This window comes from Odocoileus virginianus, chromosome 7 (genome assembly GCF_023699985.2).
Source record: "Odocoileus virginianus isolate 20LAN1187 ecotype Illinois chromosome 7, Ovbor_1.2, whole genome shotgun sequence".
Taxonomy (NCBI): domain Eukaryota; kingdom Metazoa; phylum Chordata; class Mammalia; order Artiodactyla; family Cervidae; genus Odocoileus; species Odocoileus virginianus.
In genome coordinates, this window is record NC_069680.1 from 38,707,118 (window position 1) to 38,726,408 (window position 19,291).

A 19,291-nucleotide genomic window follows, 5' to 3' on the forward strand; every position below is an offset into this window, starting at 1 on the left:
TTTGGAAAGAATGAAGGCAAAAGGAAAAGAAGGTGGCAGAGGATGATGAAATGGGAATCAAGAGTTTGGTTCACAGGGCCTAAGGAAGAACTTCACAGTAAAGAAAGAACACTCACAGTAACAAGTGAATAGGATTTATTAAAGAGAAGGAATGTACAAAGCTCTCAGCATAGACACTGAGAGGGGATAAAGAGTCCCCCAAAAGCAGGACTTAGAGCAGTTTATATCCTTGCCAGTATTAATCTGTACAGTTTTGATTGGCTCCTGTCCTTAAAATACATGATTTCTAACCTATCATTTTGAAGATCAAAATGTTTAGCTTAAAATCTTATGGCTTCTCTAAGGCATCATTCTCTATGGCTTCATTAGGCATCACCCTTTTTCATGCCCCCTGGCCATTTTGAAATGGACCATATGTATGGGCTAAAAGATTAATGATCAACAGTTGCCTTTCCCTCAGGCATATGGAACAGAGTTAATTACTGCCCTCCCTGGATCTGAGTGTTAATAGTTTATCAGACTAAGGATATATTCCAGGAATTTGGAACAAAGGGTATAACTTTAGGTTAATGCAGGGAGATATTTATTGAAAACAAGGTCTCAGGGTACTACACTGACTGCCTTCAACAAGATGATGAGATAGCATCACTGACTCAGTGGACATGAATTTGAGAAAACTCAAGAGCTAGTGAAGGTCAGGGAAGCCTGGCCTGTTACATTCCATGCATTGCAAAGAGTTGGACATGACTTAACAACTGAACAACAACACCATGCCTCTAGACTGAATTCTTACCCTTGAGAAAGATAAGAACCAAGGAAATCACCATTGGAATGTGGCACATCCAGTATCACATAAAATGGTATTAATTCAATATCTTTCTTAAACTTTGACACTGTCTTTTTTGCAAACTACATTCTATACAATTGTAGAGATGGGAAATGTTTCCATTCTACCCTTCTAGGTTCTTTGGTAGGTTTAATAATCACATTGCTATAAGACAGATTAATGGAAAAAACACAAAGTTGTATCACATATATGACTTCCCCAGTGGCCTGGATGGTAAAGAATCTGTCTCTAATGCAGAAGACCTGGTTTCAATCCCTAGTTTAGGAAGATACCTTGGAGAAGGGAATGGCTGCCCACTCCAGTATTCTTGCCTGGAGAATTCCATGGACAGAGGAGCCTGGGGTCTTTTCAGTCCATGGGCCTCAAAGAGTCAGATGCAACTAATACATACACATACCTTTTGTATACATGGGGAAGACTCAGGAAGACAGGGTGACTCCTCCCCAGCATGGCAGAAGCCCTCACCTTAAGTATCATCTTTAGCTAAACACAGAAGACATTGAGGGTAGAAGTTTAGTTAAGGGAAGTTAGGTGGCAGAGTGGTAAAGAATCTGCCTACCATTCAAGAGACATGGGTTTGATCCCTGGGTCAATCCCCTGGAGAGGGAAATGGCAACCCACTCCATTCTTGCCTGTAAAATTCCATGGATCCTGGAGGCCTAACCCCATAGGCTTGCAAAAGAATCAGACAGAATTTAGTGAGTAAACAACAACAAAAGTTGATATGTATATGTAAGTTGTTAGTGATAAGATCATCTCCCTCTTCCTGGTATAGCCAAGGAGACACCTTTACAAAAGGAGATTTCCCTTGTATATGTAAATGTCCCTTACAAAAGGCTGACTATTTCCCAGTTTTCAAAGCTTCCTCTGTGCCTACAATTTCTTAAAAATAATCAGCCTAAAATAATCTTTATGCCAAAGAGACATATTTGGGGGTGGCAAATTCTACTCCCCTATATCATAATCATAATTTAAAATAGTAGGTTTGATGTGTTTTCAAAAAAAAAACAAAAACATGTTAAATTAATACTTTTCTATTTCTACTCAGTTCTTAGGTTTAAAGTATAATTTAAAGTTCTTATTTGTAGACCAAAATTATCTCACATGTCATTTGCCAGCCCTAATATGCTTTCAGCTGTACTAGATATAATAAACAGACATGGAAAATTTAAAACAGTTAATGGAGGACTTAAAAAAATTATATAAGATTATATACTTTATTTATTTAACCAATCAGGGGAATTCCCTGGCAAGCCAGTGGTTAGGAATCTGCTCCCTCACTATCAAGGGCCTGGGATCAACCTCTAGTTGGAGAACTAAGATCCCACAAGACATGCAGTGAGGCCAAAAGTTAATAATAAATTTTTAAAAGTAAATAAAAATTTAACCAATCATAATTATCAGTACAACCTCAATATGTTTATTCTCTTCTTGAGAAAGAAAAATGTTTTTCTCTGTTCTCTTAGATTTACTAATCAGAGACTTTTGTATTAGGCTGACCAAAACCAAAATAAAACAAAACCCAAGGGCTTTCCTGGTGGTCCAGTGGTTAAAAAACTGCCTTGCAAAAAAAAAAAAAAGAAAAAAAAAAAAAAAAAACACTGCCTTGCAATGCAGGGGACATAGGTTCAATCCCTGATCCAGGAAGATCTCATATGTTTCAGAGCAACTAAACCTGTGCACCACTGAAACGGGAATCTGAGTTCTTGTTCATGGAGAAGTTCATGAACATGCAAACCCTCACCCAAGCAGAGTTTATATTAAAGGAGAGAGAAGCATAAAGCTCCCAGAACAGACACTGAGAAGAGGTGACATGACCCCAAAAAGGTGGCTTAAAACTGAACATTCAGAAAAAAAGATCATGGCATACACTCCCATCACTTCATAGCAAATAGATGGGGGAACAATGGAAATAGTGACAGACTTTATTTTCTTGGGCTCCAAAATAACTGCAGATGGTGACTGCAGCCATGAAATTAAAAGACACTTGCTCCTTGGAAGAAAAGCCATGCCAAACTAAGATGGGAATCTGAGTTCTTGTCTGGAGAATGGAATCCATAAACAGGCAACATTCACAGTAGCAAACAAATAGGATTTATTAAAGCAGAGGAAAGTACAAAGCTCTCAGCATAGTTACTGAGAGGGGATAAAGAGTCCCCCCAGGGTGGGACTTACAGCAGTTTTTACATCCTTCCTTAAATCACAGTATTTCTAACCAGTTAATTTAAAGATAAAGATACTTAACATCTTTATGCCTTCTCTTGATCCTTGGATTAAGTCACCACCCTTTTTCATACCCTCTGGCCATTTTACCATAGGCCAAATGTTTGGGGTTATGAACTAGAGATAAAATTGCCAAAATCCATTGGATCATCTAATGGATTTTCCAGTAGTCATGTCTGAATGTGACAGTTGGACTATAAAGAAAGCTGAGTGCCAATGAATTGATGCTTCTAACTGTGGAATGATTCTGAGACTCTCAAGAGTCTCTTGGACAGCAAGGAGATCCAACCAGTCCATCCTAAAGGAAATCGGTCCTGAATAGTCACTGGAAGGACTGAGGCTAAAGCTGAAACTCCAATATTCTGGTCACTGGATGTGAAGAACTGACTCATTGGAAAATATCCTGATGTTGGGAAAGATTGAAGGCAGGAGGAGAAGGGGAGGACAGAGGATGAGATGGTTGGATGGAATCACCAACTCAATGGACATGAGTTTGAGTAAACTCTGGGAGTTGGTGATGGACAAGGAAGCTTGGTGAGCTGCAGTCCATGGGGTCACAAAGAGTCAGACATGACTGAGCAACTGAACTAAACTGAACTGATTGGATCATCCAAAAAGCAAGAGAATTCCCGAAAAACAGCTACTTGTCCTTTATTGACTACACCAAAGAGTTTGACTGCGTGGATCAAAACAAACTGTGGAAAATTCTTAAAGAAAAAAAAGTCAGGAAATTGGAACAAAGGGTATAGTTTTAGGTTAATGGAGTGAGATGTTTGTATGAGAGAAAGAGTTGGAATTAAAAAAGAACTGGAGTCTCATCCCTACCATGACAGCCTAGCAATTTCTCAGTCAGTTATTTCAGTCACTCAGTCATGTTTGACTCTTCGACCCCATGAACTGCAACACACCAGGCTTCCCTGTCTATCAACAACTCCTGGAGCTGGCTCAAACTCATGTCTGTTGAAGCGATGATGCCATCCAACCTTCTCATCCTCTGTCATGCCCTTCTCCTCCTTCCTTCAGTCTTTCTCAGCATCAGGGTCTTTTCCAATGAGTCAGTTCTTTGCATCAAGTGGCCAAAGTATTAGACATCTACCTCACCACAATTATTGAGTCTGTGCTCTAGAGCCTGGGAACAGCAACTGCTGAGACCACATGCAACAACTACTGAAGGCTGAGTGCCCTAGAGCCCATGCTCCACAACTAGAGAAAGATGCTCCACAACTAGAGAAAGCCCCCTTCTGCAAGGAAGACCCATCACAGCCATAAATAAATAAATATATATATATTTAAAACCCCCAAACAGATTAACAAGTGAAAAGAATAAAGTATTTTTATATGTGTAAGATAGCAAGCAAATGAAGTTGCTTCCTAAGCAGCTAAAGAATGAGTAGATTTCTAGGGCAGGAGGAGAAGGGGATGACAGAGGATGAGATGGCTGGATGGCATCACTGACTCCATGGACATGAGTTTGAGTAAATTCCGGGAGTTGATGATGGACAGGGAGGCCTAGCATGTGTGCTTCATGGGGTCACAAAGAGTCAGACACGACTGAGTGACTGAACTGAACTGAAAGAAAATTTGTGATGACGTTTGTTTATATAGATTCTAGTGTTTTTCTTCTTTGTTTCTATACTCATGGCTATAAAACTCTCCCAGAGAACAGTTTTATGGAAGCTTCACTTGCAAATGTTTCTGCTTTTAATAAGTTAAAGGAAACACTGAAAAGGCTTCTTTCTGTGTGTGATTGATCTCTAATGTCTTTAATTTAAAACTATTTGTAAATAATAATTTGATAAATTAAACATCAAAGAATACAAGAGTTTTTACCAATCTCATGTTCTGCTGCTTGCCACTTGAAAGCTAATGCTCAAGAGACAGTTGTTGGTAGGAGAAGAAAGGTTGCTTTATTTAGGAGTCTGGCAAGCTGGAAGAAGGCAGAGTTGTGTCCAGGAACCAGTGCTAAAGATTCTGCTCCACCATGAAAGTTTTTAAAGGGAGAAAGGGGGAGTTTATCACAGAGAATCATTTGGGGTGGGGATCAGAGTCTTTGTTATTGTCCACTCTGTGCCATCTTCTTTCTGATTGATTGGTGGTGAGATAACAGGGTGGTATTCTAGGAATCTTCTGCTCACCTGAAGTTACAGTTCTCCACCTGGTGGGGCCATAGTTTCTGCAGAAGAACTCAAAGATATTGTTATATATATTACTTGAGGAGGAACCAGGTTTTACTTTATCACTGCACTATTATTTCTTGATTGCTCTTCCTTTGTTTCTGCATTCCCTCACTCTTCTGGTTAGCAATTGTTTGAATCTCTCTTTGGAACTCAGGGAAGGTCAAAGAAGCTGAATGAAATCTATTTCCTACAAATAAGAAATTGGGAACATGAACAGGATTTGTACCTGGTAGGACCCCACAAGGTCCTAGTTGGTGTCAGAGTCATAAAGTTATTGCATTCCAGAAAGGTTGCACTTGCAAAATTGCATTAATAGAGCTTCTGCTTCCCAAGATCTTACCAAAGAGCACTTTGCAATCCATAGAAATTGGAAAAATAAAACAGACAATAAAATAAAATGGAATCCATGTTCTCTAGCAATATTGTGGTTAGTAGAAAAGAGTAAAAATGGAAATGTAATTCCCATTTCTGATACAAGGATACTCTTCTCAGAAATTGTAGTTTTTAGTGTCTCAAAGAATAAAGAAATGAAACAATTGTCATTTATAAACTTGGAAACAAGTTATTTTAGTGATGCCAGATGGCTACATGGAGAGAAGGAAGGCTCTCAAAATATTACACCTTGTGACAAGCAATCTTATGTGAAACATACAAATACATTTTTCCAATGAGTGTATAGCAGATCTTCTTTCCTTTCTTTTATTCACCTCTTCATTTAATTTTTCTTCTTCTTCTCTCTCTCCCCCACCTTTTTTTTTTTAATAAGCAACATTTATTTCATAAACTTAAATTTCTTGAAGCATCATAAAAAAATAAAATAAAATACTGGGGTGGGGGCAGGAGTGAAGGAATCGAGAGTCATCTTGATTGCTAACTTGTTTGTTAACTGTTCTCTCAAAGAAAAGTAAACATTTATGTATCTTCATAATGGAAGATGGTTTCAGGACTTGGAGAAAACCTTCATGGATGTTAGGCTCCTACCCTCCTATAGGGACTGGGAGATATGAATAGAAGCTCTATCTTCCTTGATTGTTACATTTCAAAGGGATAATTCTTAACTCCTGGAAAGAGTCCTGGGTATAAAACTGTTAAAAGTTTGAGCTGGAAGGTTGACATCTCAAAGGGTCAGAGTAAGTATTTACAAATGCAAGTTTTCTAAAGTAAATGCTCTATGGAAAGGGAAGTCAGATGCCTACAGTCAGGAACAAATGTGTCTATGGTGTCATCAGACTGGAGGGAACACTGAGTACATCTTATGTTCTTTTTCTTTTTTGCTGCTCTCACAGGACCGTGCACAAAACCTAAATGAACGGCGAACCACCACCACCACCCTCACAGTGGACGTTCTGGATGGAGATGACCTGGGTCCAATGTTTCTTCCATGTGTCCTCGTGCCAAACACTCGTGACTGTCGCCCACTCACCTATCAAGCTGCCATACCTGAGCTGAGAACTCCAGTAAGCATACTCTCATCTTTTCCTCTTCACTTCCACCTCTGTGACCCCAATGAGATCCTGTTCAAATATTTTGAACACATATGTGGTGAAAATAGTATGCTTTTCTAGATGGATATTGGAAAATAGTTTATGTCCAAAACCATTTTGAGACAGTATGGGTAAATTTTTGGTCATAATGTCTAATTATATCATTGAAGGAATGTCATGAAGCAACATGGCAGAGGGAGAAATGGCTGGATAGCATCACCAACTTAATGGACATGAATTTGTGCAGACTCCAGGAAATAGTGAAGGACAGGGAAGTCTAGTATGCTTCAGTCCATGGGGTCACAAATAGACACAGTTTAGCGAGTGATCAACAACAACCTGAAATAACAGCCCATTTGACTCTGATTTTTTTTTTCCATGTATAAAGCATAACAAAGATCAGTTGACATCATATACTTGGAAACCCCAAGAAATAACTCCATCATTTTCTTAAATTCACTTGTCAACATTCAACCCTAAGTCAGAGGACACATATATTAACAGCATGCCCTTTTGTCTTTTAGAATCCTGATATATTATTGGAGATTATGCTTGGCTGTTTGGAGGGGGAACTAATGAATCCTGAATGTAAATATTTATTCATTAAAGATGTATTTTAGAGAAATAAAAAGTTAAGTCATGTGTACATATTTTCTATATTCAATTCTTCATTTAAAAAAATTCTAATAAACCTATAAATTTGCATCAGCCTAAAATTCACACCATAGACCTGCCTGGGTGATAAGTATACATATCTAAGAATAAAAGTTTTGAGGCTAATAGATATTCTGTGTGTGTACACATGTGTGCTCAGTCATGTCCCACTCTTTGGACCCCATGAACTGTAGCCTGCCAGGCTCCTCTGTCCATAGAATTCTCTAGTCATGAATACTGGAGTGAGTTGCCATTTCCTGCTCCATAGGATCTTCCCAACCCAGGGATTGGACCTTTGTCTCTTGTGTCTCCTGCCTTGGCAGGCAGATTTTTTACCACTGTGCCACCTGGTAAGCCCAATAGATATCCCACTTAGGCTAAAATATCAGTTTCTTCCTTAAATGTAAAAAAAAAAAAAAAAAAATCTCTTTTAGAGCAGTCAAATTCCTAGGAGTCAACTATTCGATTAGTTTTTGCTGTTCCTATGAAAAGTATTTAGGCTTCTGGGTTAGTAATATGGCTAGTGATATCAGAATTTGTTGTGAGATATTTGATTTTTTTTCTGACATTTGAGAAGTGCAGTTTGAAGGATCTTCTCTGTAGTTTAACTTGTTTTCTTTTTTTTAAAGTATAGAACACAGATTACTTCTAAGTGTAAATTAGATTGCATTCCAGTCACTTTAAATAGTTCTTACCAAATATTTTACCAATTACTTGATCCAATATATTACCCACTTGCTTTACTAGCAATAGCTCTTAAATGGTTGAAAACCACTTTTGTGTTTGCTGGAATAAATGATTGATTACTGGTCTAGTTGGTTTACATGAAAAAAAAAAAAACCTAAAAAATGGATAAACCTTATGATGTGCACTGAGTGAAGAAAATAACATTATTTTTAAGCTGAGTGGAGGAATTTTGCAGACAGAAAGGCTAATGGAAAGTTTGTGTAGACAAGCATTTATAGGTTACCTAAAGTTGTAGGTCATGATATTATTTTGTTGAATATTAGTGAGAAGACTTAATGATGTGAACATTGAACTTTTCTTTGAAAGGCTTAATTGAAATCATGACAAAAATATTTTTAGTATTAATCTATTTTTCTGAGTTAATTTAAGTAGCTGGTATATCAATGAGATCCCAAGAGAAGGGGAATACTGACCTAATAAGACTAAAATCAATGAACCAGTGTGATGAATGTTTAACAGTACTTGATGTAATGAGAGAAGTAAAGACAGAGGTTACTGCTTGAGAAGCAAAGTGTATTGACTTTCTAAGGATCTTTGAGCATCATTTCCTCTTTGCTCCAGCTTATAGACTAAGCATCTCTAATTCCTATGCCATTTCACGCTAGAGATAAAGCCATGTTCCAGATTTGTGATAAATGATAATAATGACTAATGACTATTTAGATTGTTTGGTTTGTCATGAACTGTGCTAAATTCTGCAAACATGTGAACTTAAATCCTTTCAGATAGTTACCACTGTAGTGGTCATTTTATAAAGGAGATCTCTGGGATACAGAATTTAAGTGACTTAGCTTTATATAGCTAATAAATTAACAGTATTTTCTTTTGAAATCATATATCTTGAATTAAAGGATATTCTATAAATCACAGAATGACCAAACCTTGTTCTTCATCATTGTTTTTAACAGATCAATCCGTTCTTGAACATTCTGTGAAACAAGAAGTTTAGTTTTACAGATTTAAATACTTATAGCAAATATTTATTCATCAAACATTATATTTTTCTTGGCATGTAGAAAAATTAGATATGTTTACTTGCAAAATTAGGCACTTATTCTAGTTATTGATCACTGCATAACAAAGCACCAAAATTTAGTGGCTGCAAATTGCAATCTTTAAATTTGTTCATAAAACCACAATTCTGGCAGACCTGAGGGATTACCTCATTCCTGCTCTACACAGCATCAGCTAGGACATTTTGGCTAAGGGCTGTGTGTGTGTGTTTTCTGTCATTTTAGTCATGTCTGAGTCTTTGCAACACTATGGACTGTAGACCACCAGGCCCATCTGTCCATGGGATTCTCCAGGCAAGTTTGCTGAAGTGGGTTACCATGCCCTCCTCCAGGGGATCTTCCTGAGCCAGGGATTGAACCCGCATCACTTATGCCTCCTACATTGATAGTCAGGTTCTTCATTGCTAGCACCATCTGGGAAGGCCAAGGGCTGGGTACCACTTTCCAAATAGTAAACTTAGCAAGTTGATTCTAGCTGTGGTCTCCAGCTCAGTGAGGGCTGTGAGCTGGAGGCTTCATTTCCACTCCATGTAGGTTTTTCCTGGGCTATTTGAGCTTCCTCATATCAAGGTGCTGGCTTCTAAGAAGAAGCTTCCCAAAACAATTAGACAGAATGTTTATGAACTAGACTTGTATTTTGCAGGGTCACTTCTGCTGTAGTCAAAGCTCTGCCAGATTCAGGTAGTAGAAGTATATGCTATGTTCTAATGGGAAGACTGTAGAAGTCATCCTGTACAAAGAACATAAGGGAAAGGGCATTTTACTGTCACCATCGTAGGAAAACAAAATCAGCTATAGTAATGGCATCAGGTTTCATGTGCTCTTTTATATGCCATTTTGGATCCACTCTGGATCCCTAGGGTCAAGAAGTGTAGCTAGTTTTTAAGCTTCACATTCAAATTGCTAAGTTTATGTCTGTATTTTTGTCTTTCTTCTTCTTTTTTTTTTTTCTATTTTTCTTTGCTATTTCCATGTTGTGCTAAAATTTCTAGAATTTCAATAAATAAGATCTTATATACAGAGCAAGAGGACTAACTATTTATGTCAGCTAAACAGGACATGATGACTCTAATTACATGCTTGCTGTTCCTTTCCTGAACTAATTCTTCAAATTTTGAAAGCTTGACACCTGCTTACCTTCTGGGTTGAGTGAAATTTTCTAATTTTCTCAGTGGTATTCCTGACTTGAGAAACCATCCTTAGTTCTACTACCATGCATGCAGACTTTATCAGCTCAGAAAAAATTTAAAAGGTAGTCTAGTAGAGTGTTTATCCCATGAACAAAGATATAATAAAAAATAATATGAATTTGATGTCTCAGGGGCACTAAAGCAATTTGCAGCCCTGAGTTAGTTATGGTATATTTACTAATTAGGTAAATAGCCACTGAACCCTGTTCTGTTTAGTCACTAAGTTGTGCCCAACTCTTTTGGTACTCCATGGATGGTAGCCTGCCAGGCTCCTCAGTCTATGGGACTTCCCGGGTAAGAATACTGGATTGAATTGCCATTTCCTTCTCCAGAGGATCTTCCTAACCCAGGGACTGAACCCATGTTGCGTGCACGAGCAAGCAGATGCTTTCTGATGGTGACCCAGTATATGCTAAACTCTATTTTAATAGAGAAGACATAAACGTGGATGAGATAAAATTCTTCTCATAGTATACATTTATTCTTATTTTCTGAATCTCTTAAAGTTGTTATGCCTATGTGGTTGACGATTTCTAGTATTATGGAAAACTGCAGAATTTGTAGAGTGTAGGGTCATGGCTCAATGTCTCGATTTTTTATTAAAGACAAAGACAGTAAATCCTTACATATTTTTTTTCAGTGTTGAACAGTTGCATACACTTTGGCTAGTTGGATTTATTGCTGAGGAAATTGTCCCTGGTTCAGTTCAGTTCATTCAGTTCGATCGCTCAGGCATGTGCTACTCTTTGCAACCCCATGGACTGCAGCATGCCAGGCCTCCCTGTCCATCACCAACTCCTGGAGTTTACCAAACTCATGGCCATTGAGTTGGTGATGCCATCCAACCGTCTCATCCTCTGTTGTCCCCTTCTCCTCCTGCCTTCAATCTTTTCCAGCATGAAGGTCTTTTCAAATGAGTCAGTTCTTTGCATCAGGTGGTCAAAGTATTGGAGTTTCAGCTGCAGCCTCAGTCCTTCCAATGAATATTCAGGACTGATTTCCTTTAGGATGGACTGGTTGGATCTCCTTGCAGTCCAAGGGACTCTCAAGAGTCTTCTTCAACACCACAGTTCAGAAGCATCAATTTTTCAGAACTCACCTTTCTTTAAACTCCAACTCTCACATCCACACATGACCACTGCAAAAACCATAGCTTTGACTAGACAGACTTTTGTTGGCAAAGTAATGTCTCTGCTTTTTAATATACTGTCTAGGTTGGTCATAACATTTCTAACAAGGAGCAAGCATCTTTTAATTTCATGACTGCAGTCACCATCTGCAGTGATTTTGGAGCCCCCCCAAAATAAAATCTGTCACTGATTCCATTGTTTCCCCATCTATTTGCCATGAAGGGATAGGACCAGATGCCATGATCTTAGTTTTCTGAATGTTGAGTTTTAAGCCAACTTTTTCACTCTCCTCTTTCACTTTCATCAGGAGGCTCTTTAGTTCCTCTTCGCTTTATGCTGTAAGTGTCATCTGCATATCTGAGGTTATTGATATTTCTCCCAGCAATCTTTATTCAAGCATGTGCTTTATCCATTCCAGCATTTCTGTACTCTGCATATAAGTTAAATAAGCAGGGTGACAATATACAGTCTTGACATACTCCTTTCCTGATTTGGAACCAGTCTGTTGTTCTAACTGTTGCTTTCTGACCTGCATACAGATTTCTCAAGAGGCAGGTCAGGTGGTCTGGTATTCCCATCTCTTTCAGAATTTTCCACAGTTTGTTGTGATTCACACAAAGGTTTTGGTGTAGTCAATAAAGCAGAAGTAGATGTTTTTATGGAACTCTCTTGCTTTTTTGATGATCCAGCAGATGTTGGCAATTTGATCTCTGGTTCCTCTGCCTGTTCTAAATCCATCTTGAACATACATAATTTCATGGTTCATGTAGTGTTGAAGGCTGGCTTGAAGAATTTTGAGCATTGCTTTGCTAGTGTGTGAGATGAGTGCAGTTGTGCAATAGTTGAGCATTCTTTGGCATTGCCTTTCTTTGGGACTGGAATGAAAACTGACCTTTTCCAGTCCTGTGGCCACTGCTGAGTTTTCCAAATTTGCTGGTATATTGGATGTAGCTCTTTCACAGCATCATCTTTTAGGATTTGAAATAGGTCAACTGGAATTCCATCACCTCCACTAATTTGTAGTTATACTTCCTAAGGTCCAGTTGACTTCTCATTCCAGGTTGTCTGGCTCTAGGTGAGTGATCACACTATCATGATTATCTGGGTTATGAAGAGCTTTTTTGTATAGTTCTGTGTATTCTTGCCACCTCTTCTTAATATCTTCTGCTCCTGTTAGTTCCATATCATTTCTGTCCTTTATTGTGCCCATCTTTGCATGAACTATTCCCTTGGTATCTCTAATTTTCTTGAAGAGATCTATAGTCTTTCCCATTCTATTGTTTTCCCCTTATTTCTTTGCATTGATCAACGAGGAAGACTTTCTTATCTCTCCTTGCAATTCTTTGGAACTCTGCATTCAAGTGGGTATATTTTTCCTTTTCTCCTTTCCCTTTTGTTTCTTTTCTTTTTATTTTTTTTTCCTTATTTTATTTTATTTTTTCATTCCCATTTATTTTTATTAGTTGGAGGCTAATTACTTTACAATATTGTAGTGGTTTTTGCCATACATTGACATGAATCGGCCATGGATTTACATGTGTTCCCCATCCCGATCCTCTCTCCCGCCTCTCTCTCTGTCCCATCCCTCTGGGTCTTCCCCCATTATACAGAGTGAAGTAAGCCAGAAAGATAAAGACCAATATAGCATACTAATGCTTCTTTTCTTTTAACAGCTGTTCATAAGGCCTCCTCAGAAAACCATTTTCCCTTTTTGCATTTCTTTTTTGGGGAAGGTCTTGATCCCTGCCTCCTGTGAAATGTCATAAACCTCTGTTCTTAGTTCTTTAGACACTCTATCAGATCTAATCCCTTGAATCTATTAGTCACTTCTACTGTATAATCATAAGGATTTGATTTAGGTCATACCTGAATGGTCTAGTGATTTTTCCCACTTTCTTCAATTTAAGTCTGAATTTGGTAATAAGGAGTTCGTGATCTGAGCCACAGTTCTACTCTGGTCTTGCTTTTGCTGACTGTATAGACATTATCCAGCTTTGGTTGCAAAGAATAGAATCCATCTGATTTCAGTATTGACCATCTGGTGATGTTCATGTATAGAGTCTTCTCTTGTGTTGTGGGAACAGGGTATTTGCTATGAGCAGTGTGTTCTCTTGGCAATACTCTTTTAATCTTTGCCCTACTTCATTCTGTACTCCAAGGCCAAATTTGCCTCTTACTCCAGGTATTTCTTGACTTCCTACTTGCGCATTCCAGTCCCTTATAATGAAAAGGACATCTTTTTTTGAGCATTTGTTCTAGAAGGTCTTGTAGATCTTCATAGAACTGTTCAACTTTAGCTTCTTCAGCATTGCTGGTTGGGGCATAGACTTGGATTATTGTGATACAGAAAGATTTGCCTTGGAAACAAACAGAGATCATTCTGTCCTTTTTGAAACTGCATCCAACTACTGCATTTTGGACTCTTGTTGACCATGATGGCTATTCCATTTCTTCTAAGGGATTCTTGCCTGCTGTAGCAGATGTAATGGTCATCTGAGTTAAATTCACCCATTCCAGTCCATTTTAGTTTGCTGATACCTAAAATGTCGATGTTCACTCTTGCCATCTCCTTTTTGACCACTTCCAATTTGCCTAGATTCATCAACCTAACATTCCAAGTTCCTATGCAATATTGCTATTTGCAGCATCAGACTTTACTTCCATCACCAGTCACATCCACAACTGCGTGTTGTTTTTGCTTTGGCTCTGCCTCTTCATTCTTTCTGGAATTATTACTCCACTTATTTCTAGTAGTATATTGGGCACCTACTGACCAGGGGAGTTCATCTTTCAATGTCCTATCTTTTTTGCTTTTTTTCATACTGTTCTTGGGGTTCTCAAGGCAAGAATACTGAAGTGGTTTGCCTTTCCCTTCCCCAGTGGCCCACGTTTTGTCAGAAATGATTAGGAATACTATATGGTTTAGAGATACCAAATGGTTAGAAATACCATAATATTAATGTAATAATATTGACATATTAACTGTGTGTTTAGTATATATATATTTTCTTTTATGTATTGTGTCATGCGGTGTTCAGCATTTTGGCATTAGTTGCTTACCAGATTTAGTCATTTAGTGTCAGGGAATGTTTGACGGGAGGATTCCTACGTGCTGTCTCTCATGAGTCCTCTGTCCCTCTTCAAGCGGAACAGCAGCTGCTCCCAGGGACTGAGGTCATTGTGTGAGGCAGGCTTGGGTCTCCTTTAGTAACATTCTCTTTAGGACAAAATGCTTAGTCTCGTTCCCCTTTCTTGAGATATGGATTGTCTCCTGACCTTGTGACTAACATTACTCCTCTGTTCCCTTGGTAACCGTTGCAGTATGTTTGGTTTGCTGAACTCTATCATTCCTGAAAGAAGTTTCTTGTACTGCAGCCTGTATATACTCATAAAAATCATTAAAGCACCTTTGTTTCATTAGAGCTTAGGTCCCCGGGTCTTTTTTTGTCTCTCTCTCTCTCTCTCTCTCTCTCTCTCTCTATCTTTTTCTGGCTGACTTTCTGGAGCGTGGAGACCCGTCGTGCTCACTTTTCTGCCCGGGCTTGTAAGACCCCCTCGAGAGGGTGCCTGGTACCTTGGTGAGTGATGCAAGCCCTGTGTCAAGGACAATATTGGTCCTCTGTGTAAACCAAGGGATATCAGCCTCCTTCTCTCTTTACTTTCTTATCGTCGACTCCATACCACCAGGTTCTGGCCCATTAAAGGACCCCAACAATCTAGTAGCTAGAATCCATACTTTAATGAATTCTTCCCCATCCTTGTTTAAAGTCTTGGGTTATGTCCCAAGACTATCTTACCACAAATGCTTCCATTATAATCTCTGTCATAAAGAACTCTACTTTTCATGTAACTGTCAAGGAGAGCTCTACTACTTTATTTATGCTGCTCTCCCCTTCCAGGGAAGCTTTCTCAATTATTACAAGAGTGGTGGTGATTTCCAGTGATGTATGACACTTATAATTTCCTGTTGGCTCATACTCATTAAATGTGTTACAATCTGTGAAGTCTCTCCTCTCTTGTCTTTTATGAAATTACTGGTTCTTCTCCACTTGATGGCCATAGATTTCTCCTCTGAAATCTTTGGATTTTTTTCCCCCCCTAAAAAGTATCTCTGTGCTTGGATTTATTTATTTATTCTTAAATCTTTGAAATATTTCAAATTTATATCTTCTGAAGCTTCCCCTCCCCACTTTTTACTGTAGTTTTCACTGAGATTCATTAAGCCTACACCATTGTGTTCTTCCTCTTTGAGCAAAGAATGAGTTCTTTTTTCTCTGATTGTATGTTGTAGAAGCATTTTCTGACCTGAAATCTCTCCTGACTTCCAAGCTTACATTTCTCAGTTTTTCTGGATAGTTTTCCTATACACCCGACAGATGCCTCATTATCCTCTCTAGTACATTCTGATGCATCCACACCTACTCTCTTGTTACTTGTGAGGTCTTGGTTGATTTGGACCTAGACTTCATTGACCCCTGCACCTCAGCTCAATCTCCAAAGATATTCTCTGTGTTATCTATGAAATTTTACTTCATTATGTTTGATGTCTAGTTTACTACCAAAAAGATATTCCCTGGAGCTCAGATGGTAAAGAATCTGCCTGCAATCCAGGAGACCTGGGTTCGACCCCTGGGTCAAGAAGATCCTCTGGAGAAGGGAATGACAACCCACTCCAGTATTCTTGCCTGGAGAATCCCATGGACAGAAGAGCCTGGCGGGCTACAGTTCATAGGGTCACAAAGAGTCAGACACGACTGAGCAACTAACACTGCTCCACTGCTGCTTATTGCCAAAATACCCCTTAAAGTCGTACCCTCAACTCTGGACCCATAAAATTAGAATACCATTCTGATATGTTCTTTCACTCTTTAAATAAAGTTTCAATATTTTCCACCATATGCCAAATGAGTTTCAAAAATTTTAAGTATAGTCTTTAAAACTTTACATCTGACCATTTTCATTCTCTTCTAAATCACATAAAGCAATCTCTCCAGAAATAGATATCTGCATATAACTTGGATTTCTCTGAGAATTAACCTCTCTTTTCTCCACTTTGTTTCATATATTAAACTTAAAGCTTTTATTCAAGCTTCATCAATAATATGCAATAATAGGTCCTTAAAATTGATTTTCTCTGTTATCTGCATGTGTTTCTATCATAAGCACTGAGTTCCCCATTGTGTTGCAGTCATTCACCCTCTTCTCTTTCACTGGTATATTAGCTCTTCAATTTCCCACTTATTATTATATCTTAAGCATAACCCATTCTTTTCACATAGTAAATGTTCAGAAATTATTTGAAGTGAATTAAAATTTCAAGTCTTCTTGAGAGTCCCTTGGACTGCAAGGAAATCCAACCAGTCCATCCTAAAGGAGATCAGTCCTGGGTGTTCATTGGAAGGACTGATGCTGAAGCTGAAACTCCAGTACTTTGGCCACCTCATGCGAAGAGCTGACTCATTGGAAAAGACCCTGATGCTGGGAGGGATTGGGGGCTGGAGGAGAAGAGAACGATAGGGGATGAGATGGCTGGATGGCATCACTGACTCGATGGACATGAGTTTGAGTAATCTCCGGGAGTTAGTGATGGACAGGGAGGCCTGGCGTGCTGAGATTCATGGGGTCACAAAGAATTGGACATGACTGAGCAGCTGAATTGAACTGAACTGAAAATTTCAAGAAACACATATTGTACACTGAGAAGATACTGGATATAAACAGGAATAAACATGGCTTCTGCCTTCTCACTCACAATGAGAGTTTATCATAAGCATGCATATGTAAAGAATATATATTTAATATAAATATGTTTTATCCAAATATTAGCTTATTAACCATGGTATATATATATATATATATATATATGTGTGTGTGTGTGTGTGTGTGTGTGTGTGTGTGCATATATATTATATATATATATATAAAATCTTTTAATACACTTTTAAAGTTTTCCAATTAGAATTGCAAGCATATTATATTTGACCATTGTCTAATCAAGTAGGAATCTAATAGGTAGTCTGGATAGAGTAAGCATATGTCACAATTACCATAGAGAGGTATTATAGTTGTTTACAGTCGTTGTCCCAGCACATTGTTTGCAATGCTTCCTTCTCATTTCAGTAATGTTTCAAATATTAAATTATATCCTTCTTAGCCTTTAGGCCAATTATTCTCAAACTGAGTCCTACAGAGCTCTTTTAGTGCCAGCAAAGTGATGAAAAAAGAAGGAAACAATTGGCAACTCTCAAACTGCCTATAATAATCTTTTAATGAGAAGACTGTCAAAGTAGATTGAAGGCAAAAATGATAAATAATATATCTTGGTCAAAATATTGCATTTTCTGCCAATTTATTTCCTCCCATCAACAGTCACACCTATAGGTCACTAGTAGAAAATTATCAAAGAAACTTCAGAATTAAGTTGGGGAAACAATAGCTAAACACCAAACAAATAAAAACTGGAATTCTAGAGTGAAAGTATATTATTGTATTATGGTAATTCTGAAAGGTTATGTGCAATTATAAGAGAGAAAAGGAATCGTTCACTTTTTTCCTCCTTGGTCAAACTTCATGTTTGAATAGACTCAACTGTATATAACTCCAGTTATAGACAATGTGAAAATATGTTTAATTGTGGAGCAGTTAACGAATAAGAAATAATCAGGGGAATTGTTTATTAATATTAAAGGGACAAAGTCATGATTCTTCCCAATAATAAGACAGAAGTCTAACTTTTCTTGCTGAAGAATTTGTTTAAAATATTATTTCAAATTAGCATAGTAGATATGTTTTCGTATGAAATGCTGAAAAAGAGAAAAGACACAAAGTCATTTGACTTGGACTTGATGTTGATAATTTCATAAGCATTTATTCTTGAACTATCTGATGGCTTACTAAATTATGTAGAAATACTTTGCAAAGTTGTTTCTTATAACAATGTAAGGGAATTTGTTAGAACTCAAAGTACAGGTTGAAGACTGTGTGATGGGAATGTTGCTTACTGTTTCAAAACAGTTTAGGTTTCTTATCTATAAAGTGGGGATCATACTGTCTAATATATGGGATTTTTGTGAACACTACCAAAGATTTGTAAAGCACACTTAAATTGTTCCTAGCAAATACTAAGGATTTAATAATATTTTGCTATTTCTATTATTATTGTCATTTCCTGTGGAACTTCATCATCTGGCTGAGTATTTACTCAGAAACTCATGGGAGGAAGTGGCTGTTTCAAATTCATTTTTAATTGAATTACTTTTTAACTGAAATCCCAGCTTTAAAAAATGTTATATACATTGATAGTCCTAATTTATTCTTATTGTGCTACTCCTAATTAATTCAGCATGACTTTGGTTCTTTAAAAAAAAAAAATGTAATACCTGGAATTCCCTGTTGGCCCACTGGTTAGGACTCAGCAGATAGCCTTTGACTGTGCAGATCACAACAAACTGTGGAAAATTCTTAAAGAGATGGGAATACCAGACTGCATTACCTACCTCCTGAGAAACCTGTATAGAGGGCAAGAGGCAACACTTAGAACTGGACATGGAACTATGGACTGGTTCCAAGTTGGGGAAGGAGTACATCAAGGTTATAATTTGCCACCCTGATAATTTAATGTATATACAGAGTACATCATGTGAAATGCTGGGCTGGATGAAGCATAAGCTGAAATCAAGATTGCCAAGAGAAATATCAATAACCTTAGATATGCAGATGACACCACTCTTATGGCAGAAAGTGAAGAGGAACTAAAGAGCTTCTTGATGAAGGTGAAAGAGGAGAGTGAAAAAGCTGGCTTAGTTCAAAAAACTAAGATCTTGGCA

The 19,291-nt window shown here is 37.9% G+C and overlaps 1 protein-coding gene across 7 annotated transcripts in view; it reads left to right on the forward strand.

The window, feature by feature from the left end:
- The window catches only part of PCDH15 (protocadherin related 15), a 1,725,758-nt gene that overhangs the window by 1,283,558 nt on the left and 422,909 nt on the right, over positions 1–19,291 (forward strand). For all 7 annotated transcript variants that reach the window (XM_070470562.1, XM_070470566.1, XM_070470561.1 and 4 more), the window contains one exon: positions 6,534–6,704. In XM_070470562.1, the coding sequence (XP_070326663.1) occupies positions 6,534–6,704 (171 nt within the window). The remainder of the gene's footprint in view (positions 1–6,533; positions 6,705–19,291) is intronic.